The sequence below is a fragment of the Chinchilla lanigera genome, unplaced genomic scaffold (assembly GCF_000276665.1).
Source record: "Chinchilla lanigera isolate Chin_1 unplaced genomic scaffold, ChiLan1.0 scaffold00030, whole genome shotgun sequence".
Classification (NCBI taxonomy): Eukaryota; Metazoa; Chordata; class Mammalia; order Rodentia; family Chinchillidae; genus Chinchilla; species Chinchilla lanigera.
The window spans coordinates 13,476,421-13,495,898 of record NW_004955431.1 but is presented as its reverse complement, the minus strand read 5'-3'; the positions used below and the strand labels follow the sequence as shown (position 1 = coordinate 13,495,898).

The 19,478-nt window shown below is 36.6% G+C and overlaps 1 protein-coding gene across 8 annotated transcripts in view; it reads left to right on the top strand.

Annotated features, from left to right (window-relative positions):
- Brca2 (breast cancer 2, early onset) overlaps positions 1–19,478 on the top strand; it is a 77,592-nt gene that overhangs the window by 30,980 nt on the left and 27,134 nt on the right. For 7 of the 8 annotated variants that reach the window (XM_005387715.2, XM_013515889.1, XM_005387717.2 and 4 more), the window contains exons 12-20: positions 1,928–2,023; positions 6,497–6,566; positions 7,490–7,920; positions 8,528–8,712; positions 9,864–10,051; positions 14,514–14,684; positions 15,068–15,422; positions 18,076–18,231; positions 18,334–18,478. In XM_005387715.2, the coding sequence (XP_005387772.1) occupies positions 1,928–2,023; positions 6,497–6,566; positions 7,490–7,920; positions 8,528–8,712; positions 9,864–10,051; positions 14,514–14,684; positions 15,068–15,422; positions 18,076–18,231; positions 18,334–18,478 (1,797 nt within the window). The remainder of the gene's footprint in view (positions 1–1,927; positions 2,024–6,496; positions 6,567–7,489; positions 7,921–8,527; positions 8,713–9,863; positions 10,052–14,513; positions 14,685–15,067; positions 15,423–18,075; positions 18,232–18,333; positions 18,479–19,478) is intronic. The other variant, XM_005387718.2, reaches the window with a different exon arrangement.

Here is a 19,478-nt window from a genome sequence, read left to right as displayed (position 1 = left end):
TACTGAACCTGGCACATAGTAAGGAGAGAGCATTCAGTAGATATTAGCTTACTTCCTTTTTTTCTATCTAAAAATGGTTAACAGGGGCTGGGGATTTAGCTCAGCGGCAAAGCGCCTGCCTGGCAAGCACAAGGTTGTGAGTTCGGTTCCCGGTACCGGAGAAAAACCAAAAAAAAAAACAAAAACAAAAAAAAAACAATAAAAATGGTTAACATTAGCAACCGGTATTCTCATCTTAATGCTATGGGGACCATATTCTCAATATATGTCTGAAAACTGAGTTCAACTGTTAGGATAACTGGGTGTGTAGGGATGTTTCCTGGTAGTCTCTGGCTATAATTTTAAATTACTAAATCTGTTGATTAGTTACAGTTAAAGTAAATGCCAAAACTAAGTCTCCAACTCTTACCTAGATAAGTTAAATAACTAATTACTTTTCGATACCCAGAGTCATAGAATATTTTCATTACCAAAGTCTTGTCCAGCCCCTTCTTATTGCAGAAAAGATCACTGAAACCAGGTAGTTCATTGATTCCTCCTGCTGGATACAGATTTACTTAAGTGCTATCCAGCTTACATTCTGTGCAGAGCTTCATGGGCAAGTAGTAAGTTTGTAATACTTACCTGAAGCTATCCGATACCCTTTAGTACAAAATTCAGAAGTGTATGTACTTAAAAGATATCCATAATTCTTTTGTGGAAAAATAATGGCTTTATAGCAACCCATTCTGTTTTGGGTGTGTACTGAAGTTGCCTTCCATCTAGAAAAAAATCAACTGACTTCTAAATAGTCTCAACAGTGTTACTATATAATTTCTCTGACTTCTATTTTATATAAATATATAGCTTACCAGCTTTTATTTGAATAGTGCGTGTTCTTTTTTGAACAATTAAAGCCCCGAGAAAGGATTCTAATGACCCAATAAAGGCTTCCATGGACATTTCTCCTTATTAAATCCTACAAATTAATTCCCTATAATAAACTATCAAAAAAGCAAAGTACGTGCTACTATATATCAGCATGACATGGAAATGTATACTTTGAGTGGTGATTTTATCTTAGCCTCTACAAGCCGTCTACCACTGAGCTGTATCCTCGGCCCCGCATTTTTAAATAAGGAGTGCTATAATTACTAGTGTCTAGGGATGTAGCTCAGTGGTAAAGCAACCTCTTAGTACGCGTGAGGCCTGAGACTCACTCACCAGGACCACGAGAGGTGGAGACAGAAAGAGGAAAAATAAAGTTGTGACTGTTACTAATATTTAAATATGATTTGGTAATTTAAAAAATACTCTCCTACGTACTGACTGTAACTCATAGACCTATATAACAAATTCATCCTTGAGTTGATGTCGTCCCAGAAAAAGTCAGTTTGAAGAAATGTTGTTTATCCTTATTGTCAGGACTTAGAATTATACTCAAGTGCCCCTTTTTTAAAAAAAAAACGTAGCTTGGGGGCTGGGGATTTAGCTCAGCGGCAAAGCGCCTGCCTGGCAAGCGCAAGGTCGTGAGTTCGGTTCCCGGTACCAGAGAAAAACCAAAAAAAAAAAAAAAAAAATTCCCGGTACCATAGAAAAACCAAAAAAAAAAAAAAAAAAGTAGCTTGTCACTGGGCAAGGTGGCCCATGTGTGTAATCCCAGCACAGGAGTATCACTGTGAGTTCGAGGCCAACCTGCACTACATAGTGAGTCCCTATCTCAACACCCCCCCCAAAACAGTAGCTTGTCTTTAAATGATCAAAAAGTGGTAGAAATTAAATTGTTACTGAGAAATAAATTTTCTCTTTTAAAAAGAATGGTCACTATTTAAATATGTATTTTTATTTAACATTGTAAAAGTCAGTATTTTAACTTTTTAAGTAGACTGTAAGTTTTTAAAAATGAAATTGGTACAATTTACAAACATTTATGGAAATTTCTTTTTAGGAGAATCCCAAATCAAAAGAAGCTTGTTAAATGAATTTGACAGGATAATAGAAAATGAAGAAAAATCTTTAAAAGCTTCCAAGTGCACTCCAGATGGTATAATTTCCTTTTTATTCATGTTTTCCCTCTATAGGTACAATGTGTTATATTCTTTTTTTCTCAGTTTTTTTGTTGTATATCTTGGAAAGGATTTTATAGTACAGTTTAATTGTAACTTATTATATCTTGACTTGCTTGTTAGGTGGAATTTTCCTTCATAATACCTAGTCTGATGGTGAGATTGCCTATAATTGGAAAGTTTAAAATGATTATAAAATAATGATTTTTTAATTTTAAAAAAGCTGTAAGAATTAAGCTAAAAGTACTGTAGCATAATAAATTAAAGGCCAGGTTCTAGACTTCAGTCAGGTTTTTGACCAGCATTCCACCAAAGTTAGCCTTCTCTATGTCACGCAACTGTCTCCGTGTTGCCAAACCCAGTGGACATTTCTCGATCCTTACTTGGCTTCTTGTTCCAGACACAGTTGATCACTTCTGCAGCCCACTATGATCTTTCACTGCTTTTCCTTAATGGCTGCTCATGTGCAGTTTTTTAAAATAGTTCTTCCTTATTTTTTCTTTACTCTAAACAAGAACACCTCAGGGATCGTTAGGTCTGTTCTCCGCCTAAGCTTCAGTGACTACCAAAGTTATACTTGCTGCCTTAGGCTGAGGTTGAGCATTAGCCTGAACTCTGGACTTCCATTTGCCTGCTTGATCATCTGTGCTTGGGTTGCTACTGGGCGTCTCCAAGTTACGTGGCCGTTGCGGAACTCCTTATTTCAGCCCTGCTCCAAACTTGTTCTGTTGCCTTTGCTTTCTCAGTAGAGGATTGTGCCGTTCTGCCCTTTAATCATATCAAAACCCTGATAATGTCTTGTACTCTTTTGGTTCCTCATCCTCTGTATCTAATCCATCAGTAAGTCCTGGAGGGAGGAATATTTTGAGAGGGATTAATGATCGTGTGTCTTTTATTGTACAACATTTTCTTTTATCAAACACTCATTGTATTTTTTTATTATAACACATACCCAAAAAGAGAGAAACATATATAGTATATGAGTATTACTTAATATCTGATACAATTTAATTTACAATAGTTCTCCTACCTTGGAAATTTTTTATTTTATTTTTTAAGGTATCAACACTCTAATGTGACCAGGCCATTTATTTTGTAGACTGTCACACCTTCTGGATTTGTTTCCTTTTGGTATCATTTAACTTATTGCTCTGTTTCCTGTTTGGATGGAAGACTTAATTAGGATTATACAATTTTGGCAAAAATGTTTCATAGAAGAGCTTTGTGCATGTATTGCATCATACTGAGAGGCAGAAAATGTCAGGTGATTTGACAAGTTGGTCCACATGCTAACTACCAGGTCATTTTATTGAAAGGTATATTTTCCCATTTGCATTTAGCAAATGATCTACGCAATGATACTTTGGTACTTTGAGGATGTACTGTTTATACAGTACTGTAGTCTTTTACTCAGAATTTTAGCATCCATTTGCCTGAGTCAGTTATATAATGGAAGGTTGAAAAACTAGTTTTCACGTTTTTTGTTTGTCTTTGGTGATAACTGAGGATTGAACCCAGAGCCTTCTTACTGAGTCACATCCCCACTCCTTTTATTTTTTATTTTGAGGCAGCATCTTACTAAGTCACCCTGGCTGGGCTCAAACTTGCACTCCTCACACCTCAGCCTCTCAAGGTTCTCACATTTTTTACTTTTCATATATTTGCTACTCACTATTCAGCGTGGAAGAGCTTTATGTTAACAATGTGGGATGAACTATATTTCTATCTAAAAAGGCAAGATAAATGCTTAATTATTTCCTCCTAATAATAATTTTTCAGAATGAGGAGTAAGTTATATAATAGTCACTATTAATGGCAGCAAATAATTTTATTTGTTGAATAAAATTTCATGAATTTTTATTTATAAAATACATAAAATTTATAGGCAGTTACACTGTAAATGTGTTTATTTAGAAAAAGGAGACATGCTTTTTAATGTTCAAATTATCCCGAATTTGGAAGTGGAAACCTGTTCAATTTCCCAAGGTTTTTTCTTTTTGTTTTTAACATACCCTGATTAATCTTTGAGCATGTCTTGCTTTTTGTTATTACAAAAAGATTTTGTACAATCTTTTTGTATTAGTACATTTTTATAGTTCATAGTGTTCACATTCCTTGTGGGGAATTTGTACATGTACATAATATATCTTAATTCTGGTTTTTTTTTTTCTTTCTCTTCTTTCCCTCTCTCATCCATCACTTGATTTCACCCTCCCCTCCTTTTTCTGTAAATGTTTGCAGTACATTCCTGGCGTGGAATCAGCACGTGTACATAACACATCCCAGTTCCCTCTGTTCATCCCCTTTCCCTCCCCTCCCCTCCCTTTTGATCCCTTTCCTTTTTTAAAAAGATCTACCTCCCTACATCCTATTATCTTTTATGTTGCTCTTTACTGATGCTTTGGCTTTCTCATGTAAAAAAAACCTATCCTACCATAGTGCTGGGATCAGCCCTTTCTCCAAAGATCCTTTCAGTAATTAATATTTTATAAAAACCAAGATTTGGATGCTAGCCATGCTATTACTGCTGATGGTGTTACTGTTTTATTTGCATTCTTGGTTCTTCATAAAACCATTTTTATTTTGCTTTATGCAACAGCAGTAGTTTTAAAGCTTTTTTTTGAAGTCTCAGGACCTCTTTGTATTCTCAAAAATTATGGAGTACCTAAAAACATTTATATATGTGGATTATATCTGTTGCTATTTATCATATAAGAACTTAAAGTTGAGAAATTTTAATATTTGTAACATTATTCATTGGTAATTTGGAAAATGTCAGTTTACTGAATTATGCAGATCTTCCAACAGCTGACAAATTTTATTAGACCATATTGAGCACCTTTGTTATTGACATCACTGATCTAATCTAAAAAGTCCAAGTATTAAGAAGCTGTCAAGTTTATAGCCAGATATTAGTGCCCCCAAATTCTAACCTCTCCTTTAAGAGCTTGAATTTTATATCTGGCAAAAATATTGCCACTTCTTTTCCTTGCAGTGCTAAACTCATTTCATTCACTTTTGAAAAAATATCTGCTAAATACCCACGTCTGAATAACTATAGTTTGTTGGCTGTTCTTTCAAGTAAAAGTGATAATTTTGTGAAGAAAAAAAACAGTAGTTAGTTATTCATGAATGTACATTTTCTTGAGATAATGGTTACACTGATACAGCAGAATATATCACTGGAGAAAATATTATTTAGCACAGTAAAAGGGACATATATAACATCTTAGTAGTAGTATTAAAACAGTTCGACAACTTGAATCATCTAAAGGACTGGGTACTCCTCAGAGTTTCATAGAGAATACCTTTGAGAATCACTGTCCCACAGTACTGTATATGCATACAGTAGTTTCAGATTCACAGTATCAATTTAAGCTACTAATGATAAACCTGCTAAGGGAAAATGAAGAATTCTTTGCAGTTTTTCCTCCTTCGGATATATGTCATTTAAGAATATACAGTCAAAATACTGTATTCAGATGTCAATCAAAATCATTCCTTAAAAAAAAAAAAAAAAAAAAATCATTCCTTAATATGTGCTTACCAGTTTGATACAGTTCTATTTTTTTTCAATTTTAGGATTTTTTTTTTAATTGAAGCTTACATTTGAAAAAATAAAACATTTACAGAGTTCAGTTGTAAACACTATAGAAAGATACCCTTGGAGACGTTTTGGTTCCATCCCTGTCACTCCATGATATTCACCAGCTCTCCCACCTGTCACTCACTTTTTTTAGTGGTTTCCAGTTTATCTTTTTAGGATTTTTTTTTTTTTTTTTTTTTTTTGGTAAAATAAACATATGTATTTTTTCTTATGGCCATAATTGTAAAATAAGCAAATATGTATATATAGATATGGATTCTCGTGGTCCTTTCTTATTCAAAACATATATATTGTTTTATACCTTGTTTGTTGCCATTTACTTACAATTTTGTTTAGGGATCACTTCTTAAGTACGTAATCTTCATTTTTTTTTTTTTATGGTTGCATAATACTCGATCATTTGGTTATATATTAATATATTTTAGTTTATTCAGCCAATTCCCTATCACTGGGCTAATTGAAGGCTTACCAGGTATGAATTATATACTGAAGATTAACAGACTTAAGGCTTTGCCTTTAAACCTTGATGAAAATAGATTTTAGATTGATATTTTCATTGATAGTTAACTAACACCTTTGAGTTGTACTTGTTAACATCAGCTGGCTAAATTTATAACTGATTTACATGTGTGTACAGAGTTATTTGCTATGTAGTCATTATCAATTTGAGAATCAAGTATTTCTTTTGTTAATTATTTTCTGTGTGTCCATGAGTGCATTAAAATTTTAAAAATATAATTGTCTCAAATTTTTGTGTGAATATTTATGATAGTATATGTTATAGACAAGTAGAAAATAAAATCTCCCATTAGACTTTCATTATTAATGTCGTTATCTTTTCTAGGTACAATAAAAGATAGAAAGCTGTTTATGCATCACATTTCTTTACAGCCAGTTACCTGTGGACCCACTTGGTAACGTGTTTAAATTATTTAAAAATTCTACTGATGTTACAAAATTACATTTTTTAAAAAATTAATATTTCTGAAACCAGTGGCGCAAATCTACACTAAAGAAGTTAAATTTCCTTTTTTGAAAGCCTGAATCGGGATTAAAAATGTAATATTTTGGTAGTATGTTACACTACTGTTCATACTGCTATTTTACTTTTCAGTTTCTAGGCAACTTTGCAAAGTAGCACAACAGATTATATTCTAATTTTATCCTTGATATACTAAGATTGAGATGGATTAAGGAAATACTGTACTAAAAATCAATTAATAAAAAGATGGCAGATGTTAAAAATATTTGAATCTCTTTTCTCTCTCTAAACCTTACTAAAATTACCAATAGAATTTTTAAACCCATAATTCTCCAGGACACTATCAAAAGGAAGAACAAGAGTTTAGAAGCCAAAAACATGAGTGATATAGTAAGCTTGAGAAAGCTAAAACCCAACATTAGAGCAAGCAGAGAATCTACCCAGTTTCCCCTGAAGAACCTAAGGAAAACTCAGATTGGCAACAGCATGTACTTCCCATGGTAGAGAAGAAAATAGTGAGATTAGTTGAAATTCTGTTTAAGAAGCATCTGTATCCCCTTCCCTACTGCTGATGGGCATTTATTTCTTCAGAAGGCGAGAAGTTTATTTTATAGAGAAAATGAATTGGAGTTCTGATTTGGGTATGGGTTAGGGAAGGGGGACAACTGAGGAATGAATAGTGAAAACAGAAATGAAGTAAAAAATGAAGTATGGCAAACCTTGAGAATTGTGATGTTTTGGAATGGCAACTACAATGAATACAAAACAATTACCAGGATAGGATGGGTCTGCATGTGCACGCAGATTTATATGAGCACATTTGCTGCTAAATAATCTATTTTCTTTCCAATGTAGCAAAAGTAACGACCAGCAAGAGATCCAGAACCTAAATTTCATTGCACCTGATCAAAAATTTCTGTCTAAATCTCATCTTTGTGAACACTCGACTTTGGAAAAATCTTCAAACAGTGTACCAATTTCAAGACAGCCTTTTTATAAAGTTCCTACTATAAGAAATGAAAAAATGAGATACTCAACCACTACAGGCAAAGCAATGAAAGTGTTTGTTCCACCTTTCAAAACTAAATCATGTTTTCACGGAGATGAATATTGTGTGAGCAAGGATATTAATTTAGAGGAAAACAAACAAAAGCAACAAAATAGAGATGAATATGGCTCTGGCGGTAGTGAAAATAGTGGTACTGACAGTGAGATTCATCAGCTTAACAAAAACAGCTCCAGTCAAGCAACAGTCCACATTTTCACAGAGTGTAAAGAACCTTTAGGTATTGTAAGACAATTTGTATGACTGTTTTTTGCCTTTGGTTAGATATTTATCTTACTAAATATTATGACCTGAGGAGTGTCTCCATTTTGTGATTAATAATTTCAAAACCTTTTTTAATGGTTCAAATGATCTAAATCCAAAGATTAGGTTTAAATTATTTTCATGTTTTCTTTTGAAGGTAACTACTTGTAGATTTTCTTGGGTTTCTGCTTTTTGTTTTGCTTGGTTTTTTTTGTTTGTTTTTTTTTTTTCTTTTGGTTTTTTTCCAGTACCGGGAATCAAACTCACGACCTTGTGCTTGCCTTTGTTTTTCTTTAAAAAAAAAAAAAAAAAAAGGCTGTTAGACACACAATCTAGGACTGTTACTCAAATAGATTTATCATGCTACTAATTTTCTTCCAAAAATTGATACAAATAATAGATATATTTCTATTTATACCCTTTTACAAGTTGAGTTTTCTTTAAATCCTTGAATGTTTAGAAGTAGTTAAGAGCTGCTTTTTTTCTCTGCATATAAAATTAGAGAACATTGATAATTTTATGAAGCAGGGCTTGCACTTCTAAAATTTACATTCAGTTTCATTTCTTGCTAATTTGTTTTTCAGCAGATTTAATTACAAGCCTTCAGAATGCCAGAGAAGCACAGGATATTCGAATTAAAAAGAAACAAAGGCAGCATATCTTTCCACAGCCAGGTAGTCTGTATCTTGCAAAAACATCCACTCTGCCTCGAATCTCCCTGAAAGCAGCAGTAGGAGGCCGAGTTCCCTCTGCGTGTTCTCATAAACAGGTACACTTCTGTCTATAATCCTAAGAGTTTTTATAGCGAAGGGTGACTTTATTAACTAGTATCTGCAGATTGTTTTATTTGAAGAAAGAACATATTACTGCTAAAACGAATGAGTAAAATCATACTTCCACGTCCACCTTCAGTGGCCACCTCCCTTTCCTTTGCCATACTGGCCTTATCCTGTGACAATGATCTGTGCCTAAAAACCATTCTTTCTCATAATCCTTCAAATCTAGGTGTGAGAGAGAATAGGCACCTTGAATGTAAAGTATGAACAACTGATAGCTGTGAAGAGGATTTGAGCAAGCCATTACTATCTAGGTAGAACTTTTTGCAATGGAAAGTTGGAAATAATGTTCATGGTATCAACAGCTGACACTGACATTTTTATATGTAAGACACTCTTAGTCCATTACATGCATCGGTTATCTATCACTTAATCCTCACAACCACCCCAGAGAAAAGCAGTGTTATTTTGTTCATCATTTTGTAAATGAGAGGACTGAACCATGGAGAAGGTAAAGTAACTACCCAGAGTTACTGAGCTAGTAAGTGGAAGAGCCACAATTCTAGAGCAAAAGTCTGACTCCAGTCAGACAGTGAAGAAACAAAAAGACACATTGGGTCTGGCATATTGAGATGAAAGAAAGCACCCCAAAGGGGGGTCAGACTCCCTAAACTACTTACTCTTTCCCATGTTCTCTCCCTTCGACTCTTTGCAATTTAATAGGTTTGGTAAATTATTATTCTTTAATCCCCCAAGTGCCTCCTATGGCATATTTGGCAGGAGGCTTATACACAGAAGGAATAAAAATGTGCAGTAGGCTTTTGAAGTGTAAGTCATTTATAATACATTACAGTTTCTAGTTTCTAGTAAAGGCTTTTTGTTTTAAGGGATTTTTGTTTTGTATTTTGGTTGTGTGTGTGTGTGGTGCTAGAGATTATACCCAGGGCCTTGCATACGCTAAGCACATACTCTGTGACTCATCTGTACCCTCAGTCCAGTAAATATATTTATAATAAAATCTTTAGTGTTTAAATGAAAAAGTTTTGGTGCATTCAGTGTTGGGGTGTTAGACTTGTTTTTATTCCATCAAGTGTTTCATTTGACTTTATTTTATTCATTATCAAAATTGTCTATTTTTGTGCAGCTCTATATGTATGGTGTATCCAAACACTGTATGAAAATTAACAGCAAAAATGCAGAATCTTTTCAGTTTCACACCCAAGATTACTTCAGTAAGGAAGATTTACAGGCTGGAACGGGAATACAGTTGGCTGATGGTGGATGGCTTATACCCGACAATGATGGAAAGGCTGGGAAGGAAGAATTTTATAGGTACTGTGTGCAAAATGTGTTAACTTTGACATACTCCATCACCGCCCTCCCTCACAATTGCCCTCTTGTCTTCCTTTATGTCTCTTGAACTAAAGCTGGCTGGAAATTTAATTTTTATATATTAAGTCATTGTAAGTACATTGTGGTTCAGTGGATATTCTTATAAAGTTGTTTAAGAAGTGATTCCTGACATCTGTATTACCCTAAATGGGCCTGGTCTCTTGAAGAGTGAGTGTGGTTTGTCCTAGAATTAAATGAATGGGGTTTTCTTATATTGGCTGTTTTTCTTACGCATTAGTTAAAGTTGGTAAGAAAAGTTAAATTTGAGTGGCTTTGTGGTAGACAAATATGCACACATTTATGTCACATTCTCTTTCATTGTATAACTTATAAGTACAACTTATAAACACTAAAAGTGAAACAGAAATATTTAAGTATTAGTAATACCAAGTAACTAGAAAATATCCTCACTTATGGTGAATCTTTTACAGCTTTGGGGGATACAGGCAGCCCACTGCCGTATGTGTGCCATAGGTTCGCCACCACTGCTCTAACGCATCAACGTTTTAGAAGCTATATAATCATTTTTTACTCTACTGTTTATATAAACATAACTTTTTTGCTGTGAGGATATATTACCTCAAGCTATGGGAAGAGATGGGAATCCTTTCTTTAGTGCACTTACTATTTTTTTAAATCTGTGTATCTTTCCAGAATTATTAGTTTCAGAAATGTGGTAAAACATTTTTTCCTGGAAAGTGTTTTAACTTTTTTGAAGTACTTTAAAAAAAGGAAGCCCATGTACATTTTAGATGTTTCCTACATAACACATGTGCTTATAGATTCTGGTAGGAAAAGCATAGTACTACACTTGTATTATTTTCTTGTATTATATAACTGCACAATACGGAGATCTATAGATTACACTGCAGTCAAGTGAGTGTGTTTGAGCTCTATTTAGTTGTTTGATTATTCAGCAAATATTTATTGGGCATGTACTGTGTTTAAATATTAGTCTAAGCACAAGATAGCAAAGCAGAAATAGAAAGCTCCCTGTTTTAATGAGTCAAGCCTTCTAGTGAGAGTGGAAGGTGCAAAACATTCTTTAAAACGGTATCATATTACAAGTTGATAAGTACTATGAAAATAGAAAATAAAGTTTGAAAGACCGTAGAGGAAGTAACATGAGGAGAGCTGCAATTTTTTGTCAGGAATGAATCTGGGTTGAACCCCAGCCTTCACACTGAGTAACATTCCCAGCCCTTTTTATTTTTTATTTTGAGAAAGGGTCTTGCTAAGTCACTAAGTTGCCCAAGCTGGGCTCAAACTTGCAATCCTCCTGCCTTAGCCTTCCAGAGTGCTGGGACTACAAGTATATGCCACCACTCCCATCTTCAACTCTTAAATAAAGTCGTCAGAAAGGTTTCACTGACATACCCTGGAGATAGTAGAGGGAGGGAGTGCAGAACTGTCAGGGAGGGTATCACGGGGTTCGGGAGGAATGTGCTTTTGAAGTATTTGAGGAGCAAGAAGGAAGTTAGTGTAGCTGGAGTGAAGTGGGGAGAAGAGAAGAAGTAGGTGAGGTAGGAAGAGAGGATCTCACAGATCGTCGTGAAAAGCATGGCTTTTATTACGTGAGTGCAGCTTTTACTCTTGAGTAAGCCATTAGAAAGAAGGTTTAAAGCAGAGGGAGACACGATCTGACTTACTTTTGAAAAAGTTACTCCGACTGCTTGTTGAGATTGGGCTGTGGGGAGGGGCACAGATGAAGCCAAGAGGCTCCTTCGGAAGCGGCTGCAGAAGTCCGGGTGCAAGGCGGTTGCTGGACCGTGAAGGGGGCAGCTGGTGAAAAGCTGTTGGATTTTAGGTGTACTTTGATGGTGACACTGTCAGGATTTCATCAAGGATTGCATGTGGAGAGTGAGAGAAGAGAATAGCTTCAAAGATTTGGCCTCGGCGGCTGGAAAGGTGGTTACCACTAATGCTACCAGAACTGAGGAGAACAAAGACAGAAGGGAAATTGGACTTCAGCTCTGAATACTTGAAGCTTGGTATCTGACAGTGACATCCAAGTAGAGATGTTAGGTGGTTCTAAAATACTGTAGCTAAACAAGTTTTAATGTTTCTTCCTGTATTATTCTGGACACACATCAATTTAACTACACAGAGGGCAATGCCAACATGGTTCAGGGGGTCCTGCAGTGTAGAGAGGGGACTGCACCCTGAGAGGCAGCCAGGGCAGAGGCCACCGCTGCTGTCTGCACACCTCCCGCCTACCCTACCCCTGCAGAGCCCACTGCACAGGCAGCCTTTGCTGCTGAGTGGAGTAAAATCTATCAGCTGTTACTGCATTACATTCTAATGTTTATAAAAACAAAGGGCATATTTGACAATTACAGCACTTCTCCCGCTCCAGTATGCACTCACTGAAATTTGGAAAGATTTGACTTGGACTTGCTATAGGTTTTTCCACGATGATTACACCAGTAGGGCTTTCACCCAGTATGGATTCTATGATGTTCATTAAAATTTGAGCTGTGGTTGAAGGCTTCCCACATTGCTTACATGTATAGGGCTGCTCTCCATTGTGGAGGCGCTGATGTGAACTGAGACCTGCGTGCTGACTGAAGCTCTTCCCGCACTTGTTACACTGAAATGGCTTCTCCCCACTGTGAATACGATAGTGTCAAGTGAGGCTGCCTTTGCCACTGAAAGCCTTTCCATAATCTTTACATTGGTATGGCGCCTCTTCTGTGCATTTTCCGATGGTTAAGGAGCTGTGAGCTCTCTCTGAGGGCTTTCCCACACTTATAGGGCCTGTCCACCAAGTGTATTCTGTAATGAGGGTAAGGCAGGACCTGTAGCTGAAAGCCTTCCCACGTTTGGTACACATGTAAGGTTCTTCCGCAGTATTCTCTGGTGTTTGCCAAGATTTGAAAGTTTTCCACACTCAGAAACTATATAATGTCTCTCTGTGGGGTGGGTTAGTGGGAACTGATTCTACCCCTTTCTTGGAACCTGTTTCTTGAGCATCTTTTGCCCTTCTTTGCTTTTCAAGATTTACCCACTCCTTTCTGACCTGGCCTCACACTGGCAGTAATCACAGGAATGATATCCCTCTCAAGTCCATCAGCACAAGACTGTTCTTTAGAACTGTTCTGCTCACCTGCTGATTGTTCTGGGGATTTGATTGGTAGGGGAAAAGCCTGATCTGAGTCCTGTTAAAGGGCAGTTGAAGAGGAGTAGGAGACAGAATACAGTCAGTTGTTTCAGGAATTGCCAAAGAGAGAAGCAGAAAGAAAGAGTACATGGAGGAGGAAGTCAGATCAAAAAGAGTAAGTTTAAGCTAGTGTGTTTCAAGGTACACAAATGTATGCTGGTAGATATTGTCTAGTAGAAAAGAAAAACAGTGTGATGCATGTGTTAACCTTTTACTATTGCAAAAACCTGTGATAATTTATAAAGAGAAAAAGGTTATTTATTTTGGCTACAGTTTTAGACTCTAGTTGAGAGGTTGGCCTTATTGCTCTTGGGCCTGTGACAAGGCAGCACATCCTGGCAGGAGTGTGTGGTGGAGCAAAACTGCTCGCCTCATGACCAGTGTACAAGAGGAAGAGAAAGGGGCCAAGATCTTACTGTCCCCTTTCAGGGGACACCCAGTGACCCAGAGGCCTCCCATTAGGCCCTTCTCAATATCATTACGTTGGGAGTGAGTTTCAACATGAATTTTGGAGGAGACACCTTTATCCAAACTCTAGGGGGAAGTACCTGGAGGAACAAGTAGGATGAAAGGGTGTCAGTTTAGGCTAGTTTGTATGTTTGGAAGTAAAAAACAACCTGTTTTTTATGCTGATGGATATTATCTAGTAACAAGGGGGGAAATTACTGATTGAGGAGAGAAGGCATTTCTTAAATGAGTGGCTTTGATTGAGCAAGAGCGGATGGGAGCTTGTGCACAAAGGGCAGAAGGCATAGTGTAAGGGTACAGGCAGTGAGGCAGGCAGGGGTGAGGCAGAGATGGGCAAGTACCTTTCCATTACTCTTGATGTTGAAGTGGAAAGCGAATAAGAAAGGACAAGGGGTAAAGAGGTTTTCGAAGATTAGGAATTACATCAAAGCAAGTCCAAGACTAGCAAAGGGCATTATCGGTGTGATTTCTAAGAATATTCTCTGTACTGAGGAAGCAGTTGTCTAAAATATAATTATTTCTAATTAAGAATCTCACTTTTGAGGAAGAACTCTCTAAATTTAAATCATTTTATTGATCATTTCATTAAGCAGAGTTTTTATGTGCTATTTTGATACATGATAATTCTCTGAAATTATGTTGTAGGTCATATGTTCACACATAAAAACTTGAACAGTCTTGCACAATGTTTTGTACAGAGGATAGTCCTGTGACAGTTGTTGAATTCAGTATTGCCTGATGTGGTTTTTGTTTGTTCTACATTCATTTGCTCAGGGCCCTGTGTGACACCCCGGGTGTGGATCCGAAGCTTATTTCCAGAGTTTGGGTCTATAATCACTACAGATGGGTTATATGGAAACTGGCAGCTATGGAGTTTGCTTTTCCTCAGGAATTTGCAAATAGATGCCTAAGTCCGGAAAGGGTCCTTCTTCAACTGAAATACAGGCAAGTTTAAAGCATTATACCAAGTAATCACCTCCTGTGGTAGGACTGAGAGCCCTGCAGCCCGTGACTTCCTTGCCTCTGTGTTGTATAAAGTTGTCCTCTCATCATCTCCCAGCCCTCTTCCCCACTCTTTAACTTCTTGATGTGGGGACAGGGTACGAATTACTGATTTGATCCATTATTCATGAATTGCTAGTAAAGCTTTTTTTTTTTTTGGGCTTTTGTACTCATTTTAACAATATAAAACAATATTTCTAACTAAAAAATTTTAGATTATCTTTCCAGTATTTCTTTGATAAATTTTCTTAATTATTCAGTGGCTTTGTTTACAATGAAATTCTAGAGACCCAATTTCTAAAATAAGCATTTTTAAAAATTTTTAGATATGACATGGAAATTGATAGAAACAGACGATCAGCTATAAAAAAGATAATGGAAAGGGATGATACAGCTGCAAAAACACTTGTCCTCTGTCTTTCTGACATTGTTTCATCCAACACAAATACATCTGAAACTTTGAGCAATAAAACTAGTAATGCAGATGCCAAGAAAGTGGCCGTTGTCGAGCTTACAGACGGGTGGTATGCTGTCAAGGCCCAGCTAGACCCTCCGCTCTCAGCTCTTGTAAAGAACGGGAGACTGGCTGTGGGTCAGAAGATCATTGTCCATGGAGCAGAGCTGGTGGGCTCTCCTGAAGCCTGTGCACCTCTTGAAGCCCCAGATTCTCTTACGTTAAAGGTAAATTAAATGAATGCGTGTCTAGGTAAGATTCAGTCACTGATTCACTTACATTCTTAAGTAGTTTTAAATTAAAATTTTACATTTACTTATGTCATTAATGATAATTTGATGATCTTAATGTAAGAGACAGATTGTTCTGTTAGTGGTGTTTTGGGGGAGAATCTGCCTCTTACTGACTGAATCTAACAACTATGAAAAAATTTTTTTTGCAGCTTGACTTATTGCCACACAAGATGGATAACAATACTCCCCAAAATATTAGAATACCCCCCTGACCCTCATTTCCTTCTCTTGGAGACCCCCTGGACCTTCCACACTCCTGCTCCTGTTCTGAAGCAGTTAAATTGGTGTGCTCTGCAGTTACCATTCTAGGAAGCCTCCCATGTTAGAAACCATTTTCCGTGGATTGCATGTCATCTTTCTAGACTTATTCCTTACTCTAGAAGCTCATAACTCTCAGGCACTTATTCCCCCAGTACTGGCAATCGAATTCAGGGCCTTTGCCCTTTTTGTTATTGTTTTTTGAGGGCAGGATCTTGCTAAGTCACTAAATTGCCCAGGCTGGGCTTGAATTTACAGTCCTCTCTATTCAGCCTCCTGGAGTGCTAGGATTATAGGGGTGCACCACCACATTCAGCTCAGAGGCTTCTCCAGAAAGGCAACATGTAGCTCTTTGAGATCTTATGGTATATATAGTTGGCTGAATATAGAATTCTAGGTTGAAATTATTCCTTTAGAATTTTGAAGACTCTATTTGCTTCTTGCTTCTACTATACCTTTTAATTAGTATAGCATATAGCTAAACAACTGATGTTTTTCTTCTCAATCCTTTATTACGTGGACTATTTTTACGATTGTTTTTCATTCCCAGTACTCTGAAATTTCATAGCAAAGAAATTGCTTTGTTTTAAAATCATTTAATCATTGTCCTGGGTACTCAGTAGCATACAGTCTAAAAATTATGTCCTTCATTGAGTTCTGGGAGATTTTCTTTAAGTGGTTCTTTGATAATTTGCTCTTCTTTTCTTCTAAATTGTCTGATATTTGGGCACTAAACCTCCTAGGTTGCTCCTCTAGTTTTCTGGTCTTTTGTTCTTTTGTCTCTTTTGTTGTCTTTTGCTCCCTTTGTTTTCTACAGTAGTTCTTCATTTTCATCTTCTAATCGTTAAAATGAATTTGTACACTGTCATATTTTTCAAGAGACCTCCTTTTTTTAAGTGTTTTTGTTGTTGTTGTTGCATTTGGTTCTTGTTTTATGGATGTATTATCTTCACATCTTTCTGAAGCTTCTGATTAATATTTTATTTTTTCTTCTCTCCACATTTTTTTTCTCTGTGAGCAGCTCTTTCTCTCTTCAGGTCTCAGGTGGGGGAGACAGACTTTCCTCAACCAGTGACCGCGGGCTGATCTTTCCTGTTCCAGTGAGGGGCACTGGTGAGCTAACTAGAGTTCTGTATGAAGTGAGGCTCCTCGCTTACAGAGTGGTGAGGTGGGGATTTGGGTTTTTCCTTAGGTGATCTTCACATACTAGTGACTGTTCCAAGAGCTGAGCAGACTAAGGAAATTTGACAGGGAGGCTCATAATCATTTCCTCTGTGCTTTCAATAGAACTTTGGTCCCTCACTCTCACTGCCTCTGCCAAGTGTTCAGAGTCCAGAATGTGTGTGGCTCAGCCTCTCGAGAAAGGGAAGTCTCCTTCATTCTGTTTTAGTGGGACAGAGGGATAGCCTCCTGGCTGTTGGGATAGGAAAGGAAATCTGGGGTTTTAACTATCTTTGTACAAACTTTTCCTACTTTTTTTTTTTTGCTTTTTTCCTCCTATTTTCTACTCTACGGTATGTTCCTGCCTCCAGAGATACCTCCAATTTCTGAGTGTTTTCTTCGTTTTTGTTTTTGTTTTTGTTTTTTTCGGTACCAGGAATCAAACTCAGGACCTTGTGCTTGCCAGGCAGGCGCTTATGCCACTGAGCTATATCCCCAGCCCTTCTTCGGTTATTTTGTGTCATATTGTTTCCTTACAACAAGTGTGGTGCCTGAGTAACCTTGGCCAGGTTATGTAATTTGCCTTATATATATCAGTTTTATTATTTGTAAAATGGGGATGAGTCTCAAGTTTGTTGTGGAGATTAAATGTTAATAGAAAGCCTTTAACACCATGCCACAGGTTCCAGAGTAAGTGCTCTGTGAGTGTTTGTCAGTCATTCTCAGATACTCTATCATTTACTTGCCCGGCGTATTTTTAGCTTCCAAACTTTTGGTGCTATCTCGTCTATTCTTTCTAGTTCTGTTCTTGTAGGTTTTGCAGGAAACCTGGAGAAATGGGTATATTTTAGTCCAATATGTTTAAATTGAAGTCCCTTTATTTTCTAATAGAAATATTTATTAATAAATATTTATTAAATAAACTAAATGAGTATTAATAATTAATAAGTATTTCTATTAAGACCTTGTAGCAGTATAAATATTTTTCAAGTACTGTACTTTGAAAATACTTGGACTTTTATAGTTTTTCTAAACTTAGTCACTTTCCTACCAATCTTCACCAGACAGAAGTGAATAATTCTCAGTAGAATGAAAACCCTTATGAAATCTTTAATAGAATTGAATGTATATTTAACTTCTGAATCAGTGTATTCATTTGTTTGTCCAGATTTCAGCTAATAGCACTCGGCCTGCTTGCTGGTACACCAAACTTGGGTTCTTTCCCGACCCTAGGCCTTTCCCCCTGTGCCTGTCGTCACTGTTCAGTGATGGAGGAAATGTTGGCTGTGCTGATGTCATCATTCAAAGAGTATACCCTATACAGGTATGATATGTTCATGAAACTTACTGTGGATTTTTTTTCTTTTAAAGCAAATAATTTGAATGTTCCCTTCCTACTATTTTATTAATACAACACATTTTATAGTGGATGGAGAAGACATCATCCGGATTATACATATTTCGCAATGAAAGAGAAGAAGAGAAGGAAGCAGCAAAACATGCAGAGGCCCAACAAAAGAAACTGGAAGTCTTATTCACTAAAATTCAAGCACAGTTTGAAGAGCGTGAAGGTAGAGTGAGTTGTATACTAAAATAAGATGTTTTTCATAGGAGAACAAAGTTTTAGAGGCTTCTAAAGCTGTCCTGGACTAATAAGTGCTTTCTTAAATTCTGCATTTAACTCTTGATTTTTTAAAAAATTTTATTACACAGATCACAAACATTTACCTTACCCAAATTATCACTGCCTTTATCAAAACACTGAGCATTTAGATAATTTGTAATTGGCTTGAGCTGTAAAATATGCCGTGCCCTCAGCATTTTTCAGGACCTTTAAGTACAGTTCCTCCTACCCTTCTCTAAGAATCCCTTTTTTTAGTATTAGAGAAAAAGGAGCAGCCAGACATGGTGGTGCACACCTGTAGTAATCACAGCACTCGGGAGGCTGAGACAGGAGGATTGCTGGGAGTTCAAGGCCAGCCTGGGCTACATAGTGAGACCATGGCAGGAAAAAAAAAAAAAGAGCAATTAGAGGAAAACTGTCAGCTTATTTTACCATAAACTGTCCTTCTTCCTTAATATCCTTATGGCATTATACAACTTTACATTTTTGTCATTGAATTTGTTTTATGTTACATCTGGAATTGGGATTTATTGTCCCCGTGGCATCATTGTTAATAGTAAAAATCATAGTGTCTTTATGTTTAAATGGCATAACTTTATTTTTTCTACCTGCCTTTATTATTGTGTTTATGTTTTCATCCATTTTGTCATGATTTTCTGTATTATTTAACTTCATATTCTGTATAAATTATAGAGAGGTTGGACTCCTAGTACTTTGTTTGCTTAAAATTATCACCAGCTCAACCTGACATGGTGGTACACACCTGTAATATTAGGACTCTGGGAAGCTGAGGCAGGAGGCTCACAAGTTTGAACCCAGCATGACCATCTTAGGGAGACCCTTTCTTAAAAAAGGATGGCGATGTAAGTCGGTATGAATGCCCTAAGTTCAATCCCCAGTACCACAAAAACAAAACTGAACCAAAAAACCACTGGCTCACACTCTTT